The sequence below is a fragment of the Leptosomus discolor genome, chromosome 4, assembly GCF_034619465.1.
Source record: "Leptosomus discolor isolate bLepDis1 chromosome 4, bLepDis1.hap2, whole genome shotgun sequence".
In the NCBI taxonomy this organism is placed as follows: Eukaryota; Metazoa; Chordata; class Aves; order Leptosomiformes; family Leptosomidae; genus Leptosomus; species Leptosomus discolor.
Window position 1 is genome coordinate 49,707,423 of NC_141394.1, and position 26,128 is coordinate 49,733,550.

General features: G+C 37.5%; 1 protein-coding gene across 4 annotated transcripts in view; it reads right to left on the reverse strand.

The window, feature by feature from the left end:
* Positions 1–26,128, reverse strand: part of PCM1 (pericentriolar material 1) — a 42,104-nt gene that overhangs the window by 9,413 nt on the left and 6,563 nt on the right. For 3 of the 4 annotated variants that reach the window (XM_086464513.1, XM_086464514.1, XM_086464512.1), the window contains 26 exons: positions 25,454–25,631; positions 23,007–23,116; positions 22,373–22,589; positions 20,960–21,158; positions 20,485–20,661; positions 19,564–19,721; positions 19,152–19,363; positions 17,344–17,498; positions 17,133–17,262; positions 16,296–16,430; positions 14,673–14,863; positions 13,932–14,129; positions 12,806–13,028; positions 12,500–12,645; positions 11,046–11,236; positions 10,439–10,625; positions 9,411–9,766; positions 6,411–6,569; positions 5,565–5,621; positions 4,234–4,406; positions 4,021–4,149; positions 3,350–3,470; positions 2,907–3,044; positions 2,536–2,669; positions 1,286–1,420; positions 544–741 (listed from right to left, as the gene is read on the reverse strand). In XM_086464513.1, coding sequence (XP_086320639.1) covers positions 544–741; positions 1,286–1,420; positions 2,536–2,669; positions 2,907–3,044; positions 3,350–3,470; positions 4,021–4,149; positions 4,234–4,406; positions 5,565–5,621; positions 6,411–6,569; positions 9,411–9,766; positions 10,439–10,625; positions 11,046–11,236; positions 12,500–12,645; positions 12,806–13,028; positions 13,932–14,129; positions 14,673–14,863; positions 16,296–16,430; positions 17,133–17,262; positions 17,344–17,498; positions 19,152–19,363; positions 19,564–19,721; positions 20,485–20,661; positions 20,960–21,158; positions 22,373–22,589; positions 23,007–23,116; positions 25,454–25,631 — 4,407 coding nt within the window. Of the gene's footprint in view, positions 1–543; positions 742–1,285; positions 1,421–2,535; positions 2,670–2,906; positions 3,045–3,349; positions 3,471–4,020; positions 4,150–4,233; positions 4,407–5,564; positions 5,622–6,410; positions 6,570–9,410; positions 9,767–10,438; positions 10,626–11,045; positions 11,237–12,499; positions 12,646–12,805; positions 13,029–13,931; positions 14,130–14,672; positions 14,864–16,295; positions 16,431–17,132; positions 17,263–17,343; positions 17,499–19,151; positions 19,364–19,563; positions 19,722–20,484; positions 20,662–20,955; positions 21,159–22,372; positions 22,590–23,006; positions 23,117–25,453; positions 25,632–26,128 lie in introns of those variants that run through there. The other variant, XM_086464515.1, reaches the window with a different exon arrangement.

The window sequence follows — 26,128 nt, forward strand, 5'->3', positions numbered from 1 at the left end:
AGATGGCTGAACACCTGCCTGCTGATGGGAAGTGGTGAAGGAATTCCTTGTTCACTTGCACACGCAGCTTTTGCTTTACCTATTCAACTGTCTTTATCTCAGCCCATGAGTTTTCTTACTTTTACCCTTCCAACTCTCTCCCCCACCCCACCAGAGGGAGTGAGCAGGCAGCTGTGTGGGGTTTAGTTGCCTACCGGGGTTAAACCACAACAACTGCTCAGTGGCCCCAGATGTTAATACTATTTCAACACTTGACTATTCCTTCCTATGTGCACATAACCAATAAGCCCCATTTCCTCTGAATTACCAACAACAAAGTCTACCTAATTAGATATCTGTTACAGACACTCATTTGTAATACAGGACATCTCCCTTACTGACTTCATGCTTGTACACAAGCAATACTGTGACTACACAGCACTAATTTGTAAAAACACCCCAAATATACAACATATGAACTAAGGTAATCGAAGTAGTTTAAGAAATACAGATATTTAGGAAACTCAGAAACACTACATTTTTCAAAAATATAATAAAACAAACCTCTTTAGCATACGACTGTATCGCTTCAGTAGTTTCTATTTTTCTTTTACATCTCTGCTTTACAGAAATACTGTTGTTGTCCAAGTCTTGCATGAGTTTAAAAAAGGCTAATTCATTAAATAACACTTCAGAGATCTCCACAAGAAGATCCTCCCCACAGTCTTTTAATTTTCTACCAGCAAATTTCGCCAGTGAATCCTGTGAAGAGAAATAATTCTTCAGTTTTTTAAAAAGGGTTTCAATCTCCAAAGACTAAGTATTTGTCATATTCCTAATAACTCAAAATTAGTTAGATATATAATAGCTCATACTTTTAAAAAAAACATGGTTTAGTGTCTTAAACAGATTTTAAGCAGAATCTCTAGTCACATAACACAGAATTTATCAAGTTACTGATTTAAACTCTATGCTTGTAGAAAAAAAAAAAAGAAAAAAGAGTAGCCTATTGATTTTCAGGAATTTACACAAAATGTCCACAAAGAGCAACACCAGAGCTCTCCTTGAAGGCAGCCACAGGCATGAGACACACCTCTCATTGTCTGCCAGTGATGGAAAAGAAGTTCTGTGCATGATAAGGCTTTAATTTTAGGAAACAAGGTAATACCTCATTGCTGTATCAAAGCTGAAGGAGAACAGCAGCTACGCTGTTGAAGCTGTAAAAATCTAACTTCAGGGAAGCTGATTTATCATTGCTCATTATCCAAGTTGCAACAGTGCTGCAAAACACTGAAAAACTACTAACCTGAAGTATACTGCCAAGCTGCTTATGAAAGAACTTCACAAATTCTTTGCTTTCATCATTTTGTTGTGTAAGAGTCAAGACCATACGTCTTACTGATGTCAATAACTGAGAAGAGCATACTTCATCCATGTGTTCCTAAACAAGTATCACAGAATGAGCTTAGTTCCATTAAAAAAAAAATTTAGCCGTCAACTCAAATACTGAAATCCTTTTATATTAAAAAAAAAAAATCACCTGTGCACTGAAGGAACAGCACTCCATGAACAGGTCCTAACCCATCTCGCCAAAACAAACTAACCGGAGCACAGTTAGAGCAGATACCATACTTCATTAATGACTGACGGGCCACGACACACAAAGCCTTATCTCTCTTTGCCCATACATTACTATGCGCCATCTTCCAACATTTGGATGAACTAAGATTCTTCATACATTGCAGTTGTGTACTCAGGGGTGTGAAAGTGTATGTTAAGGTATCTACTGTTGTAAGCTTCCTTAAAATTGCACACAAAACAGAAGTCTTCAGGCACCAAGACTGTGGCACGTCGACAAAATACACAGTTTTTAAACCTAATAGCAACCAAGTACCTTAATTAAACAAATCTAAGCTTATATACTGCACATACTATAAAAGGGAACAGTGAGACGACTTAAGCATCCTACAACTCAATCTTCTCTGCTCTTTAACCTTGCAAAGAATGAACTGTGCCTATTTCTCCTTTAGAGAAGTACGTTTCTCCTTTGCGTTCACAGAACTTTAGTTCACAGAAGTTTACAAGCTCTCAACAACTTTAAAGATATTTGTAAACAGGAGAAAATGCTAAAAGTTACCAACTCACAAAGCTATTCCTCAAAAATATCTCAAGTTACATTGTATGTAACAGTTTTAATTAAAATCATCTCAGTTCTCTTTGCTAAAAGGTAGCAAATATTTCAGAAGTACGTTCTCAAACATTTCTATTTGGTAGGCTCCAAACAGTGAAATCTCAACTATTCTTTGCGTCAAGTCCACTAGCCTTATGCGATCTAGACACCTTACCATTTCCTTCTCCTATTAAAAACTCCACAGAATCTTTCTGTTGGGAGTATTTAATTCTTTCTGCATCCTCAGCAAGGTCCGCAACTTAACACATTTATTGGCAGCTGCTGCTAAGATGTAAGTTACTGATGTTAAATAATGTTCTTCTATGCAATTATGCAGGACCTTTTCCTATTCTTTTACTTCACACATTACTCAAAAGAGTTCTTACCTTCAGAAAAGGAATGACCTCTTTCATAATTGCTTTAATCTGCCGGTCAAGCTGGTGAGTATCTATACGAGGACAAGGAACAGCAGAAACTTCACTCGACTGTGGCAACGGAGGACATTCATTGGTACTTGGACCTTGTTAAAAAAAAAAAAATAATGCACATTTAAGTCATTCAACATTACTATTAAAGAAATTCAACTGAAGAAACATGTATTTTCCTTTTTTTTTTTAAATAAATCACATTTAAGTATACTTTGAAACTTTGCTAAGTTTTCAATATAAATTCAAAGGAAAGCAATTCGGCCAATTAAATGATTCTTGATAGTTAATTATTTTCTAAATCTAAGCAAAATACATATATATATGCATACCTTCTAATTTAGCAGCAGAAGCACCCTGAACATTACTAGAGCAGCCCTCAGTGTCAAGGGTACTTTCAGCTTCAATTCTCATACGCTCATGTTCCCTCATCCTAGCCAAAGCTTGATCTAAGTGAATCACTGTGTTGCCTATATTTAGAATAAAAACACCTTTTAATCTAAATAAAGTTTTCAATTGATAGACAAGTAAACAATGATAAAAATTAATTCAAAGCCACAAGTTTTGAAATCTATATATAACAGTATTGTTATTTTATTACACACTTTGATCAAATTGTTTCACAAGTGGCTAATTTCTCTAAGTGTTGTTTTGCAAAACATGTGATTACACACTAAAAAAACCCCAAAGAATAGTATACCACTTAAGCATAGACAATTGCAGGCATTTTAGGACGGAGGGATTAATGCTGCATTGTAAATCATATTATTCTTACCAAGGTCATCCGTGGCAAAGGGTTCAAAATTTGAAGATGTAGACATAGTACTCCCATTGTCTGCATCATTTTGTTCACAGTCTTGACATGCTTCTGTAGAAAAGTTCTTGCCAAAAGTTTCCTAAAAAACACCAAACAACTGACTACAAAGCAGGAATGTACCATCCTCTCACAGATGTGTCAACAAGCCAGCAATTCTTTTCAGCCATGTGCTGTGGTATCAGGGCTTGTCACCAGAGTGCCCGACTGGGGAACAACTTCGCTATTTTAACTATAAAACATATAAGAAAATGTACAGAGATATCAGTGATTCCTTAAATACAAAAAAGCAAAAAAATTTGTGGGGAATCTTGTGATCAGTACCTGCCCTGACCTTACTCACAATAGGATTTTGGCTCTTTTTGAGTATCAGTTTCTGATTTATGCCCCTCTCCATGTTCTATTCCTCCCTAACACATCACTCATTTCCAGCTTCAAGAATCCTACCATATTTAATAACTTTGCATTAAAATTCTTTTGCATTTCTTTGTTCAGAGAAGTCTGTGTAAGTTGATACTAACTTTAGAAAAAAATCTATTGCTAAAATGAATATTTCAGTACACAAGCATGCATGTAAATGGAAAAGACAGGAAAAGCTGACAGTAAACTAGCTTCTGAACTTGAAAACTTACATCATCTGTAGAAGCAAGGCTTTCACTGGGAGTGAGTTCAGAATTTGACGCCATCCATGTTGCAGAATTCAGTGACTTTGTGCACTTCCCTTTTTCATTGTTCTCAGATAAATGTCTGGTCACTATATCCTGGAAAAGATAGTAAATCTATACTGTAACAAAGGTTCTAAGATTTGTTTGATTCATACACAAGATGGAAAGTTTTGGGCATACCTGTAAAGCATATAGAGCCCTTTGCCTCAGGTAATCTGTATTTAGCAGCTGAAGCTCATGGAAAAGTTCAATAAGGAAGTGGGGACGAGACTCATTTTGAGAAATAAGAGTTGCCACTTCAGAGTAAATGGTGTCTCGCAAAGCTTCAAACATAGAAAGATCACTACCAGTTTCTGTAGAAAAAAAGGAACTTGTTAAGTCCTTGACATGTATCCAGTTGAAAGACAACTACCTATTAACATACGCAAGTTACAGGTAGACAAATCACAGCTCAACCATTGTAGATTCCATTATACAGCTGCTTTCTTAAAGTTTACTCATTTGCTGGAGGGCAACAAAAATTTAAACATTCTGAGACAATACTTCTTCTGAGACAAGTGTTCACAGGAATAACGTTCTTCACAATTCTGAACAGTACCTTTAAAAAGTATTTTGCACAGGTGTTCAACACTGAAAATGGAGTTCTAAGATTTCAAACAAGACAGCCAAAGGTCTCAAGTTTATATTATACAATTAGTCCACACTTTTACAACACAAGCAACAACATTAAGAAAGCTCTAGACGGAATTCAAGAAAGCCATTCCTTCCCACACCTCCCACATAAGCATAAATCCTACATTCTCATACATGTGTAATATCACTTCTGAGGCTCAGATAGAACCTCTTACCCTTAAGCCCTATTATATATGTATGAGAAGACAATGTGTTCCCTAATAAGTCTCCCATTCCTTTGAAAATTAAGGACTATCCTTGGACCACAACAGTTAAATTATTATATACGTATTTTGGCAAGTGTTGAATGGAAAAAAGTTACATTTGGAAAACTCAGCTTAGTTTAACAGATGCATATTTGTTAGTATTCAAGATAATGAAGTTATTAGCAATACAGCAAATGTTACTGTGCAATCTGATTATCTGCAAAGAGTTTATCAGTATTTTTAAGCAGAGAGGCAAGCTTTTTCAACCTTTAATAAGCCACCAGAAATTGCTTCCCTCACTCATTAATAAAATGTAACAGTAGCTTTTAAACATGCTAAAAATGCCTACTGAAATTAAGTTTTTGGTCTAGTATCTACCTGTGTGTTTTCTATTTCTAATTGTGGCTCTACTAGGAGATGATAAAGACATTCTCCACAATTATAATTCAAAGTAGTTTGTATCATTGCCGTTTATGCAAATTACAAGTAACTTCTCTTGCCTTGTTTATAGAAAATGTGCTGCAATAGTACTAACTTTGCACATCTGCTAAACAGTCTGAGTTATAGGACCAAAGCCAAGAGAAAAAAAAAAAGTAACAGGACATTGTTGAAGCTAAGCAGTGAATGCATTACCTGGCGCTTCAATGCATGCATTTCTGTTAGACTGCTGCAGAATTCTCCTAGCATGCGCTGTAGGAAAGTGGGGATAGACAGTGATAAACACAAAAATGCGCACCAGAAATAAAGATAGGGTCTATACAAAACAGCAGGAGGAAGACTGCTTAGTCCTCCAAACCACATCAAAGCTGCTTATTGTGAGAACTTGACTGGTAAGTTTATTACATAGATCAATAAACAGCTCTTAGTGTGGACACAGCTACACTGACAAAGCTGTATGTCATGCTACAATAACTAAAATTCCTGCATCTTTCAAACAAAACAAAGAGATACTGGCAGAACCTAAAAAGACATAGAACAAGAGTATTTTTATGATCTAGACACAAGAAAAGCAGTGCAGATGGCAAAAATGTAAGGGTTTGTGTGATGTTATAGATTGAATTTGAATGATATTTGATAGAGCTCCTTTAAGCATGGATAGAAAGAAATCACGTACGCAGTACAGGATGTAGTTTAGATGCTTATCAAAGTGCAGTTATCTTCCCATAAAAACACCAACAAATGGGCAAGGTTTCTAGTTGGATAGGTTTTTGCTTGTTTTACAGTTACAGGTTTGTATCTAAACTATTTTAATGAAGTACCTAATCTGCAGAAAACACCCAAAAGCAATCAATACCCAACTTTTTATACACTTCTGTTTACAGCATCCTTAGAAATTGAAAAGCAAAACCCATATGCTAAGTATAGTGTTGCCTTCTTGTCATAATACACTGCTTTTAAATAATACACTAGCAACTACATATGGAGGTCCTTTACTCGAAGAAGTTCAGAAAATAACTACTGACATTCAGAAAAGAATACCTGAAGACATTTCTGTAGATCTACTATATTTAATGATTTTTTCCAATTGTTCCCGATTCCTTTTGCTGAACACCTTTGCATGAACAACCTCTTCGGAGTGCCTGCTTTTACTGCTCTTACAGGGGTCACACACACTAGAAGCGCTTGCACTTTCATAACCTAAATGGGAGGGAATGAAAAGAAATAAAAAAAATAGTCTATAAAATGTTTTAATACATCTAAAAATTTGTTTGAGGGCAATCTCAAAGATGCAACACACCGAAGAAGTTTCCTAGCCAAAAAAATCTGTACGCTGAAGCCATACAGTAGCACTAAATCCTCAGTGACTGGAACAGTATTATACATGCTAGTACTGTCCCTCTCTTCTCATTCAGTATTTTACTGAATCACATCTTTCAGCTAGTCATCCAGTTCGAACATGAAGACACACTGAAGAGGAAGACTCCGCTGTTGGCTCATTCCAGATCTTAAGTGTATCTGCAACCACTATCCATTCAAATCATGATGTCCTCGTCACTTATGCTTTTTATTTACTGAAATACTAAAAAAAACTTTATGTAGTTACATTATGTAAAATTAATTCATATTTCAAGAACTTGTTTTCATTATTATAGGTACCACTTATGGATAGTAAATTCCCTAGAATGTAATGATTATCAAGATCAAGGGGATCCTGTATCCTCCCCCTACCAGGCTGAAGGCAGCAGCTTAACAGGAAGGGGCGAACGGAGACAAATCCATGCTCAGGGTGGCAGGCAAACTCCCTCCTTGCCCATCTTGCTTCCCCCAGGTGCCTCTCTACCAACACGTACGAGCCTCTGGATGTGGGAGGCCAGACAATGGATGATATGGAGGACAGTCCATTTACACTAGAAGTGTTGCCAAGGTCAGAAAGGCCTACCCTCCCCATATCAGGACCACCTCCGTGAGGAAGAAAAGACAGGTTATAGTTGTAGGAGACTCCCTTCTGAGGAGAACAGAGGGTCCAACATGCAGAATAGAGCCCCCTCTTAGGGAAGTCTGTGGCCTCCCTGGGGCCCGCATTAAGGGCACCACTAGGAAACTCCCTAGCTTGGTGCAGCCCTCAGACTGTCACTCACTACTGCTCTTCCATGTGGGTGGCGATGAAGCCGCAATGTGTAGCCCAAGAGCAGTCAAAAGAGAATTCAGGGCCTTGGGATGGTTGATGAGGGAATCCAGAGCACAGGTTATTATTTCCACTCTCCTTCCAGTTGCGGCCAGCGACATCAGAAGAAACAGACAGACCCAGTCTATTAATACATGGCTCTCGAGCTGGTGCCACCGCCACAATTTTGAGTTTTTTGATAATGCGATGGCCTACATGGCACCCAGCTTGTTGGCATCAGATGGGATCCACTGTTCCCTAAGGGGGAAGAGGGTCTTTGCACAGGAGCTTGTGGGGCTTATTGACAGAGTTTCAAACTAGACTGGAAGGGGGAGGGGATCACAGAATGTTAGGGGTTGGAAGGGACCTCGAAAGATCATCTAGTCCAACCCCCGTGACAGAGCAGAACCACCTACAGTAGGTCACACAGGAACGCGTCCAAGCGGGTTTTGAGTGTCTCCAGAGAAGGAGACTCCACAACCTCTCTGGGCAGCCTGTTCCAGGGCTCTGTCACCCACACGGTGAAATATCAGTGCTGCCTATGACAAGCTGTGGGGTGACACGCCATGGTTAGAAGGACGGAGTACTAGTGAAGGTCCTCAGTCTGTCCCTCTGAGGTGTGCTGGGTACACTGCAGCACACCTGCAGTCTTACAGAGATGAGCCAGGGGCTCCTGAGGTAATAGGAGCTAACGGAGAAACACCAGAGAAATCCCTCAAAGGAATTAAGGGGTGTCCCTCTAAGAAGATGACACAGCCAGCAGCCTGGGCAACCAATGCACGCAGCATGGGCAACAAACAGAAGCTGGAAGCCACCATGCTGCTAGAAAGCTACAACCTGGTTGCCATTACCAAAACTCGATGGGAAGAATCCCATGACTGGAGTGCAGCTATCAGTGGCTACAAGCTGGTCAGAAGGGACAGGTGAGGAAGGATGGGTGGAGGCACTGCCCTCTACATCAAGAAATGGATCGAGTGTGAAGAGCTGTCTCTGAAGTATAGCCACGAGCAGGTTGAAAGCTTAAGGGTAAGAATTAGAGACCAAGGCAACAAAAGGGACCTTGTGGTTGGTGTCTACTACAGGCCACCCACGGACAGTCTTCTTACTCCAGCTGTTGCTGGAGGCTCTGCGCTCACAGGCTCTCGTCCTGCTGGGGGACTTCAACTACCCTGACATGTGCTAGAAAAGTAGCACAGCAAGCTGTAGACAATCCAGGAGACTCCTAGAGTGCACTGAGGAAAACTTCTTAAGCCAGGTAATAGACAGCCCTACCAGAGGGGATGTGATACTGGATCTGATGGTCACCAATGCAAGTGAGCTAATTGGTGATGTCAAGACTGGAGGCAGCCAGGGCTGCAGTGATCACACATTGGTGGAGTTCACAGTCCTGAGGGACGTGGGTCAGTCAGAGTAAAGTCAGACTTCTGAATTTTGGGAAAGCAAACTTCCAGTTCTTCATTTTTCAGCCTGAAGAGAAGATTCCAGGGAGACCTTATTGTGGCCTTTCAGTACTTAAAGGGGGCCTATAAGAAAGATGGGGGCAATCTTTTTAGCATGGCCTGTTGTGACAGGACAAGGAGGAATGGTTTTAAACTGAAAGCGGGCAGATTTAGACTGAATATAAGAAAGAAATTTTTTACAAGGGTGGTGAAACACTGGAACAGGCTGACCAGAGAAGTGGTAGAAGCCCCATCCCTGGAAACATTCAAGGTCAGGTTGGATGGGGCTCTGAGCAACCTGATCTAGTCGAAGATGTCCCTGCTCATTGCAGGGGGTTTGGAACTAGATGACCTTTAAAGGTCCCTTCCAACCCAAACTATTCTGATTATAATCCAACTTCAGTTTGCCAAATCTCAGATTACTTTACAACCTACCAGTATTTTTAATTCTGCCTTTTAGCTGAGAACTCTTCCTCTTATTCTTTGATTTGGGTGTTTTATCTTTTGATGCCAAGCTTGCTTGCGCTGATGCCTTTCTAGATTTAAAAGTCTTTGTCACAGTAGTTGGGTCTACCGGATCGGGCATGCTACTAAAACTCTCCAAAGACTCTTCATCAAACTCTCTTCTCCTGCTCATATCAGACTGATTTTTATGACTGGAAGCAATGTTTTGTACTGAAACTGAAAAACCTGCTTTCAGCTGAGACTGATCATCTTTTTTCATTTCCTGGTTATCACTACGCCAAGTTGATCTTTTTTCCATTTCCTCTTCAGCTTGTCTATGACTCCTTCTGTTAGAAAGAAAGAAAAGACAGACAGACCACAACATATCATAACCTATTCTCTCAGATAGAAACAGCATGTATTACCAGGCAAACAGCTTTATCCACAATGCAAGTTATCTGCCCTAGTTACTTAGTCATCTGCTGAACATTTAAGAAAGATCTAGCAAGAATCCTGCCAAATGGAAGATGGAAGACACCTGAAGAACTCATGTTTAACACCGATTTCAACCTGAATATACTTAGGCAGCTATTCCTGTGTTCAAATGGTACTATAGGACAAAACATTTCTTAAAACAACATTCACTACAATCTAATGTAGCACAAAAAAAAATAAGCATTCACTGAAATTATATTCTCTAGTTATTCAAACATCTCGGTTTCAAAAAACATGGATATGAAATCATCTCCATTTAAAAAAAGTATCACAAAACCACTCCAACACTGTATTTGATCTTAAAATATTAATGAAATGATACATTAATTAATATACAGAAAAGCAGAACACTTTACTGAAAAAAAGTAAAAAAATTGAACTGGAAACCAGAGAAGTAAAGCTCATCTTCTGATTCCACTACAATAAATTCCCTAAAAGAATGATGAATTCCCACAAGCCCCAGAAAAGTAAGAAGAGAGAGAGGAAAAATTATTAAAGCAGAGCTGCACTGTGACATTAAATACCTTTGTTTTTCTGCTCCATTAGAGGAACTGCTTTCAAAGGGTTTGGGGAATGCCATATACTCAGTTTTCCCAGAAGCATTATGATCTACAGAATGTTGTTGTTGCTGCTGCTGCTCACTGCTGTGTGGGGAAATGTTGTGTGCAAAATCTCCAAAACCAGAAGGGAACACTGGATTATAGTTAATACCTACAAAACAAACAAGAAAGTCAGAATATACTATCTCATTTATCTATGTGATACAGTCAAATTTGAGACCCATTGTGCGACAACATAAAATTATGATTGCTGAAGATATGCAAAAACTTCAAACATTGCTTTTCATAAGTTGCATGAAGAACATTTCAAACGTTAACTTTATGGAGTGGATATTTTTGACTGTAACCAACTTCTTATTAAGAAAGCCTTGCTTTTTATACTGAAGTCAAAATATACAACTGTTCATCAATAAACACTAACAAACTGCTAGGATAATATGGACTCATGAAGGTACTGTTTAAGACCATTTCAATATAAAGGAAGTCACAGAGTTTCAGCAAGCCCACATGAAGATTCCTCATTTAACTGAAAACAGATATTTTTGAAATTCCTATTACTTGTAATACTCACCTGGAGCAAAGGAAGAAAAATTAGTAAATCCTGGTACATTAAACAGGTTCACAGGTTGTGGAGGAAAGCTGAACGGACAGAAAATGGGTGATGGGGGTGGTGGTGCACTGTTGCCTCTCTCCTTTCTTGATGGCTTCTCTTGACACTGTTGTTCTTGCTGTTGCATAAGATCATTTAACATTTGTTTCAACCTTAAAAACAAGGAAAAATAAACACTTAGAGGGGAAAAAAAAAAAGAATGCCAAGGGAAAGCTGTAAAATTATACTGAAGTGATTTGAGATTCATATTATTTCACCTGCTCCATATAAAGAACTGCTGCGTTTAGTTAGTAAAAAGAAAAACTCAAGAAAAACAACAGCTTGTATTTAACTCTGTTCTAGACAGGAACAGTTTTAAAACCAACCACTCTGTACTAGTGGTCATGTTTACAGAAGTTAAATAACAACAACAGAATTGACTAGATGGTAAAAAAATAAGCAGAGTGAAAAAAAAACTTCAATAGAAACAAAGATACAAAATATTTGCAGAAGTGGCATTGAAACTACCTTCACAGAATCACAGAATGGTAGGGGTTGGAAGGGACCTCTGGAGATCAACTAGTCCAACCCCCCTGCTAAAGCAGGTTCACCTACAGCAGGTTGTACAGGACTGCATCCAGGTGGGTTTTGCATATCTCCAGGGAAGAAGACTCCACAACCTCCCTGGGCAGCCTGTCCCAGGGCTCTGCTGCCCTCTAGAGTAAAGAAGTTTTTCCTCATGTTCAAGTAGAACTTTCTGCGCTCCACTTTGTGCCCGTTGCCCCTTGTCCTGTCATGGAGCACCACTGAAAAGAGCCCGGCCCCACCCTCTTGACACCCACCCTTTAGGTATTTATAACCTTGAAATATTATGTAAGAGGCCAGTAACTATATACCACTTGCCAAACACAAAACAGAGATGAAGTGCTTAATCCTTCATGCAATGAATTAAAATTACTATTACATCCTTTTTTTTAAAAAAAATAACATCATTGTTCAGAAGTAGTACCTCCGAACAGAGTGAAAGCAAGCATAAATTCCGACTGACAACACTAAGAAAGGACAAAAAGCTTTTCCACCATCTTTCCGTAACCATTAGAATACAGAATCTTGCCATGTAGTCTAGCAAAGACCACAGACATAAAAGCATACTCAAGGAAAGCAAGCTTAAACCAAAAAAGCCAAATAAAGCTATCGCAACAGATTTTTGGAAAAGATGCCAAGATTATTCAAGACGAACCACCTCAAAGGCATTAAAGCAGTAGTGCAAAAAACAACCAAAAATGCTGTATACAATTTCAAAAGCTTGTAATCAACTCAGAAGTTCAACAGTCTCCTATTTAACTATTATCTGTAATCTTTTATTCACATAACCATGGTCTCTGTTACTGAAACATTTCAAATTCCACAGTCAAACACCAATACAGTCAACATACCTTTGGACATTGTTCTGCTGCCAAGTCAGTTGAGTGTAACACTGGTTTAACTGATGCATAATAAGATGTACTTGTGAAGATGCAACATTATTTGGCATCATACTATAAGGGCCTGTCAGCAAAGTCTGTAGAAGACAAGAGAGGGTCTGTGGAAAGAAAATACACAACAGTGACCAAATTACCAAAACCAGAAGTTATTGCTGGAAAGATTGGGGGGGGGGGGGGGGGGGGCGCGGAACGGGACAGGACACACACGTGTTGCAAAGACAAAATAAAACCAGCAAAATAACTGCTTTTCACATCTACCTGCTGATCCTGCATCAAAGTTTGACAAATGCTGACACTAAATTCATGCTGTTTCTTCAGCTGATTGATCTGCTCTTGCCATTGTTCCTTTTCTTCCACATATGAAAGTTCAGACAACCACTGAAGGTTTTCCTGACGTCGCATACTTATGTTTTGCTGCTGCTTGGCTTTGGACAATGGACGATAATTCCCATCTGCTGAAAGAGGACGGCAATTTTTCCACCTAGGTGGGGGGAAAAAAAAAAAGGGAGAATGAAGATAAAAGCATTCATTTCAAACAACTTCTTCTAATGATACTTCCATTATTCAAATTATTTTTCAGTTGCAGTAGATCAACAACTCACTTGGCACAGGCCATTTCAGCACTCCAGCTAATCACCCATCCAGTTTTGTGAATCCAACATTACCCTAAACAAACAGGAAATAACAGCCACCCAACTGACAACTACTGTCAAAAAGAAACACTAAGGATGTTTCTGGATCTTTTCTATTATCTTGGATCTAGTATTGTCCATTACTGATATATAATATATACTCAGATGAAAACAGAAGCCACCAACAAAATACACTAAGAGTTAAAGAGGCCCAGCCCTGGCCACTACTTGCTAAAATTATTTTGGTATCAAAACCAGAAGAAATCAATTGAAGAGATACATACTACTTTTAACAGAGTATTTTCATTTAGTCACACAAACTTTAAGGAAATCAATCAGGTAGCAAGAGTTAAAAATACTCATAATTAAAAAAATCTAGTAAGAAATAGTTTTCAAAGCTGCAAAAGCCAACAATTCAAAAGCAAAAATTTCAGATTCAGTTGAACTCTGAATTACTTTTTTTTTTTTTTTTTTAAGAGACTCAGAAGTATCACAGCAAAAATTTCATACAGGTTATCTTTTAAGCTAATTAAAAAACCAAAGGAACATAAGGAGCTACCGCAACACAACTAGAGAGCTCAACAGCAAACATTTAATACAAATGAAAACAGAAGAAAGTCAAATTAGTTACACACTGCAGCTCCCTAGCAAGCAGAAAAAGATTTCACATTGCTGTAAAAGGATGCCTTATAGTTAATGCAATGCTGCTTCTACCCCTTCCAAACATCAGATAAGCACCCAATGTCACTAACCTATCCTTATTTTCTTTAACAAAATATGTGTTTTCTGGTATGTTGTTATTGGGATAAACAGAGAAACTGTCATTCAAACTCGACACATCTTCTTCCTCTTCTTCTGCCTGACCAGCTCCATCAAAGAGATAACCATCTTCATCTGCATTCTCTTCCTGTAGTGCACACTGGGTAGAACCTCCCCAGGTGGCCATTGTCCTAGTGAACATTGGAGGAAAAAAAAAAGGGGGGTCATGTTTGGGAAGGTGGGAGTACTTTTTTTTTAGTTTATGACAAATTATTAAAACAATCTGTTGACAATTACAAGTCTGTATCTTCAGTTAATCAAGCCACACCAAAATTAATTTAAACATTATCTCACCAATGCAAAATGAAACTAGTATTATTCTGATACTGGGACAGTTAACTAAAATTACTTCCTGTTTTGGAAAATTATTACTTTGTTATAAATGGTGTAGGGATGAAGGAAAATTACTCTGAGCATTTGGCATTTTCCACACATTCTCCTCTCCCTAGATGATTTTTTTCACCATTTATGGAGTGGGGAGACTAAATATGCTGGGAAGACCCATAAAACTGGAAAGTTGCCAACTAGCAGTCACTTTAGAAGTCAAGAAATTAATTTACTGCTCTAACATCATAGTCAGTGCTCAGATGAAAACAGGAAACTGCCCCAAGTCCAACATCTCACTAAACAACAGCAGCGTCCACTGACTAACAGAGTGCAACTCCTGTTCCTACTTTTCCATCCTGCTCTGCTGCGGAGTATGCTGAGCTTCTGATCCTTCGCTTTTAACAGATGCAGCAACAGTAGATATTGTTTCTGCGAGCTCTCTCCTCCTCTGATGTTCAGCCATTAAAGCTTCAAGTTGCTTTCTTCTCTGTCGCAATTCTTCTCTTAAAATCTCATGTCTTCTCATCTCAGACCATAACTGTTTGCAGTAAAATGCAAGACATTAGAAAATCTAAACTAAAGCATGTTAAAATTTCAGTATTTGATACTATACTGATACCTGTTTGTTCAGACATTGGTCGTATACTTAACTGAATCCACACCACAGAAAGCTGCTATTTATCACATATACTGTAAAATCTAAGAAGGTAAACAACCATTATAGGACAGAATGTTTAAAGAAAAACAGTGCACGTTTCACTCAACACTGATTTTATCACATAATTTATGCATTATTAGTTAGCTCTTTGAGTAGCGTGACAGAATACTACCTTCTGGAGAAGTATGAAAACTGTGCCAAATACTTTGATAACAAAGTAGAGGATACAACAAAAAGATTTTCTGTAACCTGCAGAAGCTTCAAGTTGCAGTGCATGTTTGAATAACATTTAAGGAAACCATGATTTACAAAGAAGAGCACATAAAGGGAAATGGACAGGTAGAAGGAAGCCTTTATCTACCTTAAATTAGATACAGTGAAAGCATAAATGGCAAGATACTTCTACAAACATGTTAGGAGCATAACAATGTCATAACACACAAAAACAATTGTGTAAGTGAACTAAACTGGAAAACAGAGACTTAAGAGATATAGGCAAGCGACAATGTACTCAAGCCTGAAAGCAACTGAACTAGTTGGTAGAGCTGGAGCTAACACATTTTCCAACAAAAATCCCTACATATTTTGATAATTAATAACCCAACCTGTTTGTGGCGTGTCAGCAATTGCACATTGAAAAAAATTGGCACATTCACTTTAGAAACAGTTTCTTTTTAGCAGAAAGAACTAAGACCTTGAAAGAAAATTTGGCTTTTAATGACACAAGCCAAACTACCCAGCCTCACCTAAACTATTAAAGGGAAATTTAAAAGAATGCTAATGCAACCCACAGAGAAAGTCTTTTAACAAAGGTACTTTTCAGATACTTGTTTCTGATGTCTAGTCTAGCCAGGAAATACTTTTCATCATATACACCTCCACCCCTACAAATGCTAGCACAATTTTCAGAAAGACAGTAATATTCAGATCATTATTTAAGACATGAATTTTGGGAGAAAAGGGGAAGGAAGATGCATAGAAGATTAACTATGTTTCAGACGCTGCCATCATTTTCTTCATGGATAACTTGCCTGTGGTATACGCTATCAAACAGTCACAGTACAAATTCAAAATCCACTCAACTTCCACATCAATATTTGGCAACAAGTGCAATATTTGGGGAAAAATCTCTTGCTAATTCAGGTCAATAATTACTTCTTCCCAGAAATGAAACACAGTTGTTATACACACTTTGTTAAAATGGCTACTACTGCACTCCCCATGCCAAGTACTTAAAAATGTATCCAAGCTACCTAGAACTTTTTTCCTTCCTAACGTCTTTCTAAGTCACAGAATTTCAATTATGAAATACCTCATTGCCTACTGGTACAGATTCATCAAATTCAAGTAAAGGCTTGCCAGCTGTGTTACACTCATTCACGGCTGGAGTTGAGGTTGCTGGTGAAGTCTGCCTATTTGCTGGGCAGTTACCCAGGCCAGCTGACAACTGAAAGAGAAAGCAAAATGGCAAAATAGAGTATAATAGCTTTCTAAAACTGCTGTTAAAACCCAACACAGTTCAGGCTTTATGAGACAGAACGTATCCAGTGAAACAGGGTTTTTGAATCAAGGCTAAATCCCCATTTCAGAGCTTCACCAAGAATCAACCAAACTTATTTTTATGTAGTATAGTATAATATAATGCTGTAGATGCATAGTATTGATAATTTACTGCTCACTTCACAGAAGTTCATCTTCAAAGAGTATGAGAAACAGGAGAGCACTGTGCAGTTAAGTCTAAATAGAACAAAGTGTTGAGCATGCTTACAAGACACAATACTGTTTCAAAATACCAGACCCTGCAAATGACTACAAAGAAGAGTGAAGATGCAGTGACCAGCAGGTACGGACAGATAAATTTCAGGCTAAAAATAACACAGAAGATTCTCTATCTTTGAAGAGTTTAAATCAAGGCTTTTGAGGACAAACCACAGTGAAATTAGAGCTCAATACAGCAATCACTAAGCAAGAACCTACAGTGGAATGAGATAACCAGAGCTCTGCTCTAGGCTTAGAAGTCTAGCTGCTTATAGTATACACATATTACCAACATTGAGTTGTTTCCAATTTTTATAGTGGAAAAAATGGTGTGAAAGATATTTTATGTTGCTCAACAGCTTAAGAAAGCCAAGCAATACATTCTACCTACTTGAAGGTCAGGACAAGCTTTCTGTAACACTTGAATTTTCTCTTGAATTTCAATCACTTTTCTTCTTTCTTCTTCTAATTGCTTAAGCTCCTGTTGCTGCTGCTGAAGTTTAGCTTCATAGAACTTCTCTCTGTGTAAATAAGTTATCCGCACATTACTTGGCAAGAAGTTGCCTAAAGCACAATTCTACTATCCTTTGACAAAGGCATACCTTGCTTTTTCATTGAGTCCTACATCTTTTTGTAACTTGTTGGTACTAGCTCGGACATTGTTTGGTTGTTGCTTTGTCTCTTCCATCTCACCCAAAAACAAGTAACCAACATTAGATGCGCTTGCAATTGCTGCTTGAGGTTCTGGATCATCATCCTGAAAAGGATGTCAGAAAGGCAGTCAGACTATTTTCAAGTTGATTCACAAAAGGTAACAGATTTATTTTGTCAAACTAATTTTTCAAAACTAAACAGTCTGAATAGGTTTGTCTTCAGTTCAGATCATAAACTGAGAAGTGATCATCTTCGTGGCATCAAAACTTCACGATAAGTTAAGTTAATGAGATAATTTGCAGTTATAAAGCTCATGCTATTGAAACTTACATTATAAACTGAAGACAATTTGTGTCATTCTAGAAGCATAAAGCACTTGGATTGTATTTTATTCCCACGACTGAGTGGACAGAAACACTGTACAAGCACGTCAAGAAACAAAGGGGGAGGTGAAAAGAGGAACAGAAGGAGACTGAGGTGAACAAGACTGCTTAATTATTGTAGTCATTAAACTAAATATTACTATTAACAGCTTCAAATAAAAACAAAACTACTCTTAAAAGTTAAACCTAAAATATTTTAAAGTCTTCTACATAATTCTTTAGTCCACTTTTCTTGTCTTCGTAATTCTTGTATTTTCAGTTCTCAATTTAAATTGAAAATATTGAAGCTGTAGCCACTGCTTCTTTTGTTTTCCAACTTGATCGTTCTTAATACTGAACTTGCTGAACATGAAAGATCATCATCAGTGACCAAGTGGGACACACCTAGGCAGACCTACAGTACCATTACTGAGTATATACAGATAAAAGCCTTGTAAACATGAAGGAGAGATTGAAGACACACCATTAATTAGGTTAATAATTAAGGAAGCTGCTGTATCGTCTCTAATTCTGATTTACACCACTGTACAGTTAACGTCTCTACAGTGATAAAACCTACAACTTCAGATGCTGAGAAATTCCTGCTAACAGTATAATCTTGAAATAACAATACAATGTTTATACTGTTGCTACTGTAAAACATACGTCCTAACTAAGATTGATTTTAGAGTTCTCACATAAGGACTACATTTCTGATGCACCTACGTGTATTCAGTATGCAGACATTACATCAGATGGCGCCTACATGGGAGTATTCTGTAGGAACACTAGATATATGAAAATGTGCTTTTAATAAACAACACTAAATCAGCATGATATTCCAAATTAAAAACACTTTCAATTCATAGCTGGCCCTCAAGATTCTAAAAAAACCCAAACAACCAAAAATCACAACAAAATCAACCACAAAAAACCAAGAAACACCATCCCTAAACCCAAATACCCTAACTTGAAGGTGTTGCAACATCCAAAGATTTTAATATTTTTCTTTTTTTTCCCCTCATTGATTGAGCCATGTTGCAAAACCTAGGATTCAAAACTAAAACTGATGAATATTCATTATAAGCTTAACAATTTAGATCAATATTTAAAAAAGAAAATATTAGACTACATGGTTCCTATTTTGTAAACCCAGTGCTAAAGTTAAATATTAAGGCCATTCTTCTGTTACTTTAGCATACCCCAAGAAAATTCCAGATTTGCACTTCATAAGTATCACCACTGACTTCAGAAAAAATCTGTGTCTCTTTCCCAGCCTAAAAATGATCATTTTAAATGTTACACTACACAGTGTTTTTCCCTATTAAAAGTTATACATTACATGAAATAATGAATGCCACATTTTTGTGCACAGATTTATATTTATAAATTACCTGCACCATAGCAGCAAGGTTTTGTAGCTGTCTAAGTTTCTGTTTTGCAGCTATAAGCCTATTGATTTTCTGCTCAAACTCAGCATCTCCAGCAGCATCACCCAAGCTGCTTCTGTGACTAGATACAGAATCTTCACTAACTCTATCTTCTTCCACTTCATCATCTTCTTGGGGTAGGTCAATGTCTTTGTCATCCTCCCTGTTATGACAGTCTGGAGGTGGGGAGAGGAGGAAACAAAACAGTATTAATGAACTTCTGAAGTCAACTGTAATTACTGGACATTAGAAAAATATCAGCTTAATGATTAGATTCTCAAACATTTTGCTCATCAAACAAGGTTCTCCAACAATGTGTGCAGCTATCAAGATTATTTGCAATAAGTTAAAAATATGAGAAGATTTTAGAACATACCTAGAGTAGAAGACATTTTTAGAGTCCTCATATTAGCAGCAGATCGGTTATTTATTTCACAGTCTGTATTAAGATGCCTTCCATCTCTGTTATTAGTTCCACACTGCACATTTGAGTTGCTATTTATTTCACTCCAACTACTGATTCCTTGAGGGTTCCTAGGGTAAAATACATTACTCATGTTAACTTTTTAAGAACTGATATTGATGGAATCTTACTTCAGCCATTTTATTAACTGGCTTTTATAGGGATGTGTCCTGACCCTTAAAAAAAAAAAAACAAAACACACACACAAAAAAACCCCAACAAAACCAACCACATATAAAAATCAGTCCAGACATTTGGATTTTCTCAATATCCATCTCTCCAATATATTTATTTTATTTTTTTAAGTAATCAGAAGCAGCCATGAATTATCCCCTGCTAGATCTACAACAATACCAGAGGCTTTCAAGATATATGTCTGTAATATAAAACCTTTTTATGATTAATAACTAAATTAGTATTCCCTTCTGCACAGCGAAGATCCTTGATGCACACAGTTGCTCTGTTAAGACTATAGCTCTAAATGCCTCTCTAAACGGAAGTTTGTTTTTATTCCAATTCCTCAGTTTAGGTCTGTTAAGATTTCAACGGATTCCATACACACAATTCAGTGCTTAAACCCAAAGGAATTACAGTTTTCAAGTCTCTTATGGTGATTTTCTGAATGTCCAATCTCATTTACATTTGCTACAGAAATAAGTTACTAAGGACAAGATTATTATTAATCGTTTAAGAAAGCTACTTCAACTTAAAAATTTGGAAAGGTAACGTAATCACAGATTTAAGTTTCTTCTGGTTGACTGAAACAATGTATTGCTTCAGGATACTTGCAACAACTTAGCTACACAGATTTAGGATTACAAAAAATATGACTACCTAATATTTGTTACAGGCTGTGGATCCTCATGTTCAGAATCACTTTCCGATTCTTCTGTTTCCTCCTCTTCCTTAGTGTTTTCGTTCACAGCATCTGTCATCATATCAGATGTTTGCTCATAGTAGTGAACCAACTCCCGTAACTCATTCAGCCTCTTACGAACTTCATTTAGCTTCCTGAGAAGAAAAAAAAATTATGCTCTATATTTTGTCATATGAATCAAATCTACGTAGAGTTGAAAAGTATATACACACGATTTATAGTTCTTAAAGGTTTACTGCCATTTTACTAGCTGTAAAAACCTTCTGCTTGAAGCTCTGCACTCATTTAACTGTCTTGGACCATTTACTAAATGGTCTATAATACTAAATTAAGTAGATTAAAATATAAAGTGGTTTCTTAACACAGACCTTATTAAAAAAAGTAACACTCAAAATCACTAAAGCACATTATGAAAAAAAATAGAACTTTTACTGAAGCTTTTCTGTTGGATTTAGATTGTCATCCTCTTCACTCTCATTCTGAGAAACCAGGGCATCAGGAGGGTAGGGAGCAGGTGCCAGGCTATTTGGTTCGCCATTGACAACAGTTACTACACCTACAGGACCAGAAGCAGTTGAAGTTGTACTTCTTTGATCAACACTCCTTTGAGGAGAACCTGAAGCAGGAAAAACTACAGAAAAGAAATATAGCTCATAAGAACAACTTGCAAAAAGGAACCCACTTAACTGAATTATATTAAATTGTAACTACAGAAAGTATTACCAACGTACAAAACAGCAGTTAATAACTTCTTCGAAGAACAAAAGCTTTTGTCTTAAGTTGCATGGCGTGCAATGCCAATAGGCAGAGAGTAGTAAGTAGCTTTTGTAAACAAGACTTCAGTCAGTTCCTTTTAGCTTTATCGAACTTCAGAAGCAGAAGCTTTCATGCTGTGAAACTGCCCAAAGAATTCTTTTAAGGGCCTATTTAGGGCTGACTTACCTTTTTTTAAAATTTAACATTTCAATGTGACAAAAAGAAAAATCCCATCAATTTTTTTCCTCTGCTAAACTCTTTTGTCCATATGCTGTAGAACATAGATTTGATGTTTGCTTTTTCCAGCTACATGAAATCATATCCAAGTATGTTCATACTATACACATTAACTACATGTAGAAAGACAGAGGCATACTCAAGTAACTATAAAAATCAGTCTGCCCTTCTCCAGGAGTATCTTCAAGTGTCTCATTTCTTAATGTTAAGCAGAATACAGTGTGATCACCACTCAGAAGTTTCCAGCTGCAGGACAAACCTCACTAGTATGAATGTATTTCTAGAAACAGAAAGCAAGAGCAGTGAGTAGGCCCACATCAAGACTTTAAGAAAGAAAAGCCACCTAAGGAACCGGCCAAAACTCTAGGCCATTCAGACAGTTAAGTTCCTCTGGTATGGCTTATGACTCAAGTCCCTGCAACTAGTGCATCAGACAGTCTTCTGACAGTGGGTAAGCAAACCCCATAATGCCATAGAGCTACTAACATCTGAAGTGCTGACCACGTAAAGAGAGGCGTACTATGATAAGAACACAGAAAGTTCAGGTTCATACGATACACTCCATAAGTCAGGCATCACAGACAAGCCAATCATATCCTCACATTAGTCAACTTTGATAATGTTATAAACCAAAGTACTACTAGCAAAGACACTCATCATCATTACTTGTAGAGTTCTCCATTAAGCCAAAAACTTACACAGCATTAAAAAACATTTACACAATAGTGCCCCAGCACAGCTTTATCAACTGCATTTCATTAACCAGTTGCAAGTTGAAAGATCATGTTACAAACATGCACATTAAAAAAGCTGTATTCTTGAAAAGATACAATTCTGCCCATAGTTACTTACAGGAGGAGTTATTTAGATGTTGGTCACGAAGCGTATGAAGTTCTCCTAATAGTTTATCCATTTTTTGCTTTTTACCCTGCAACATTCGCATCTTGTTAAACAGCTGCGCCTTCTCATCTGACAGGTGTTCAGACACTGAAGAGTTTCTGCTTTGTGAAATCTCTCTGGTAAGTGAAAGACTTTCTGCTTGCCTTCTATTGTCTGGCACAGATTGTGTCTAAAAAGAGTAATTTCATTTTATTCACAGTGAAAAACGACAAACAAAACGTAAGAAACAAAAAGCCCTCTTATAGGCTTGTAGGCTCAACATCAGAACAAAGAACATTATAAAGGGAAACTGATACCAAAACCACTCTCATAATATCCTAATTATATATTGAGTAACTATATAATTATACTGCAATTTAGAAACTACTTCTTTGGACTTTCATGGAAAACTGCGAGACAGAAAGCATAGGTCAGTCAGTAACTCTTAAGAACACAAAGATGCTGAGCTTTCAAGTTTGGGGGAACCTTAACTACTCCACTTGCAAACACAAGCAAACAAGCAAGACAAAGACTTAACTGCACTGTTCAAAAGAATGAGAAAAAATGGACAATGGCAAAACCTACACAGCGCAATCCAAGGACTGACCTGAGAATCATGAAGTTGGTTGTGAAAGCGCTGAATTAAGTCATTCAACTCTTCATTTAGTTCTGATGTAAGGCTTACTCCTGAAACGCTACCCGTAGTTTCTGTTATAACTGGGCATACAGAAGGAGGAAAAAATGTAAATACTTTTCCACAGCGATGAAATAAAGGCTCTTTGATGAAAATGTTTGGTTTAACAAGGACATTCAATATACTGCACCTCTTAAAACACAGCAATTATTTTTAATGTTGTATCCTTCCCACCAGCTTTACTCTTGAAAGATTACTTCCATTACAAAAATACTAACGAGCCAACTCAGCTCCTTCATGAAGAACCACATAAAAGGACTTCAGAAGTCTGTTCTGTGTTTCACTAACAAGGTCAGAGCAAAATGAAAACCACCTGCTCTAGGGTTCATGGAAACATTTTGCTGGTAAGAAACAAAATTGTTACTACAAACTAAGAACAGTGCACGTAATTTTACTTCCTCAAAATAACAAATTAACAGGACACCAAACTTTCATTTTGGTATAAGCTGTAATCTTCTCAGCTGCAAACAGAGTCTTGGAGGTTTGTCCTTCAAAAAGCTTTATGAGAGGAATACATTAAAAAGCAAGCTTTCTTCCCCTCCCTGAAAGCTCAGATTCAAACAGTACTAAGATACAGAACTGGCAGTTGAGACATCCAGATAACTCTTTCCCCAAATACGAATCAACACTTCATAAGAAAAATCAAGCACAAATATTAATTTCCCCATAGATCACAACTTCATTACCTGCACAATAAAGTTTAACTATACTCAAATTTACAAACATTATTTTGTCCTATGTTGAAATTGAATCTTTACATTTCCTACTTTACAGTTCTGGCACATACCACATCTTTAAGTCAGTCAGCACAAACAGCAGTAAGAAACTGTCATTAAGAGTGACATAAGCGGAAATGTGACGCAAATAAAAACACCACCAAAGAATTAAAAAAAAAAAGCGAGACATTCTAATTTATCGTAAGTAATCCTATTTTCTACTCACTTCATCTACTTACTCCTCATCAAGAGTTTTGTATGTTTGAGGAAAGAAGAAAAAGCAGATTCTATCACAGGTCTACTGCTGCAGAGCAGACAGGAGAAAAGCAATTACTGAAAACCACTTAAGGAACGAGGAAACACCTTTTCAAGGCACTTGCTTCTCTTACTCCAGTGGTAGTTTTCTAAAAGCTCTCTACCTACCAACTTCTCTGTTTCTCTTCCTACACTAAAACTTGGTGTTTTCTTAACCAGTTCCACCTTTTTTTCCTATAGTCTATCAAATCAAAGACAGGAGAAAAAGCAGAAAAAGAAGCTCAACACAGCAAGGAACTTTAAAGAGACTTTTTGCAAAGGGTAAAAACCAATACTTCTATTTCTAAAATGAAACTGTTTTAAATACAAAAACTAACTGTAGTAAGAACTGCTATCCCACACAACTTCTAATCAAGCCTAGTGGCAACTCTTATGGGGAAGAGTCATAGAATAGTAACCCAGACCAAATCTGAACTTGCTCAGTGAAAAAGTGTTGTCCCCTAGAACTGCAAGCATAACTGTACTCCATTTCCAAAGGAAACTGAACAGGATTTAGGGAGGGGTGGTGGGCAGGACGAGTTTCCAACAAACAAAAGATAATTCACATGTCAACAGTGCACCAATCAAGGACAACTGTCTCCCTCTTAAGACAGAACTCTTGGGAAAACTACTCTGCTGACAACCTTTAAGCAGATATCAAAGAGACACCTCTGTCCGAAAGGTAATTTTTGTAAAGTTGGGAATATATGAAAACAAATTTGAAGAACGCTTTTACACTGAAGTTTATAACATAATGGTGGTGCTCTATTACCAGAACCATATGCCCAACTTACATGCCATAGAATTTCAGAGTTCTAGTTCCATATTTACTGACATAACCGCTTTAGCAACTTCTTTCTTTTATTAGATAAACCATTAGTCTATCAATGGCTATTAACCACCAAGCAACCAGCCACCAAAAAAAAAACAACAATCCCATGAAAAAGGCAAACCAAAACTTGAAACCATCAACTGCCTATAGCCAGAAGGATGCAGGAAGTGAAAGAACACACTGTATGCCTCGCTTCGAAGGATTCTTTGGAGAATCTCAATGATGGAGATGAGAGGCAGACTCCTAACCTGACACAGCAGACCGATTCTTGGGAGAAAAAACGACACTTTTAGAATTTTACAAGTAAATTAAATCAGCTGTGTGGTTTTTAACTGACACACCATTTTACAACATTACACTGTCAACTATTTTCAGAAATAGAAGTCTTGTAGTAAAATTCTTTAAAAGTGCATCATTAAAAAAAGAAAAAAGACTTTTAAATGTGTGTTCCACAATTGCAGCTTTAATAATTCAATCAGCACGCTAACATGCTATGAAAGACACCATATTCCACGTACCAGAATCATCCATGACAGCAATTGCTTGCTCTGCTTTATGCTGCAAAGCAAGAAGAGCTGCCTGTCTTCCTTGGAGAGCCTTCAATTGCTCCTGCTGTTGTAGCATCCTTTTCAATAAATCATGCTGCTTCTTCAAGTTCTCCAACTCCTCTTTAGCTTCCTGTTGAGGATCTCTGGCCTGCAAGATATGGAAGAACATTACCATAATCATTACAATTTATTTGCTGAGTACTAGTGACAGAAGTGTCAGAACAAGCAGGACTTTAATAGAATCAAACAGCCTGGTTAGTGTAAAAAGGTGAACATGAAACAGCTTCACCTTTCTGGTGGACCTTTTCAGTCTAAAAATTTTAGACACCCAATAGAGATAAGCCTGTACCACCAAGAGATGCTTATCACTCCTGGGGGTTAAGTTTTCTCTAGAAATCCAGTCAGTCACCCTAATGTGTCCCAAAGACTAACCCAAGCATCCCTCTCTTGAATCATAAAAGAGGACATTAAGCTGTAAGACTGGTAAAGCTAAGATAAAGCTTAGTATCATGGAGCTACATAGAACACAAGATCTAGATTGATTTACCAGCCTAAAATCTCTAGATTTTCAGCAGAATGTTTTGGGCAGTTACTCTTCTCTAACCTATAGTGCATTTATAGTTTTATATGCTGTATTCATGCCAC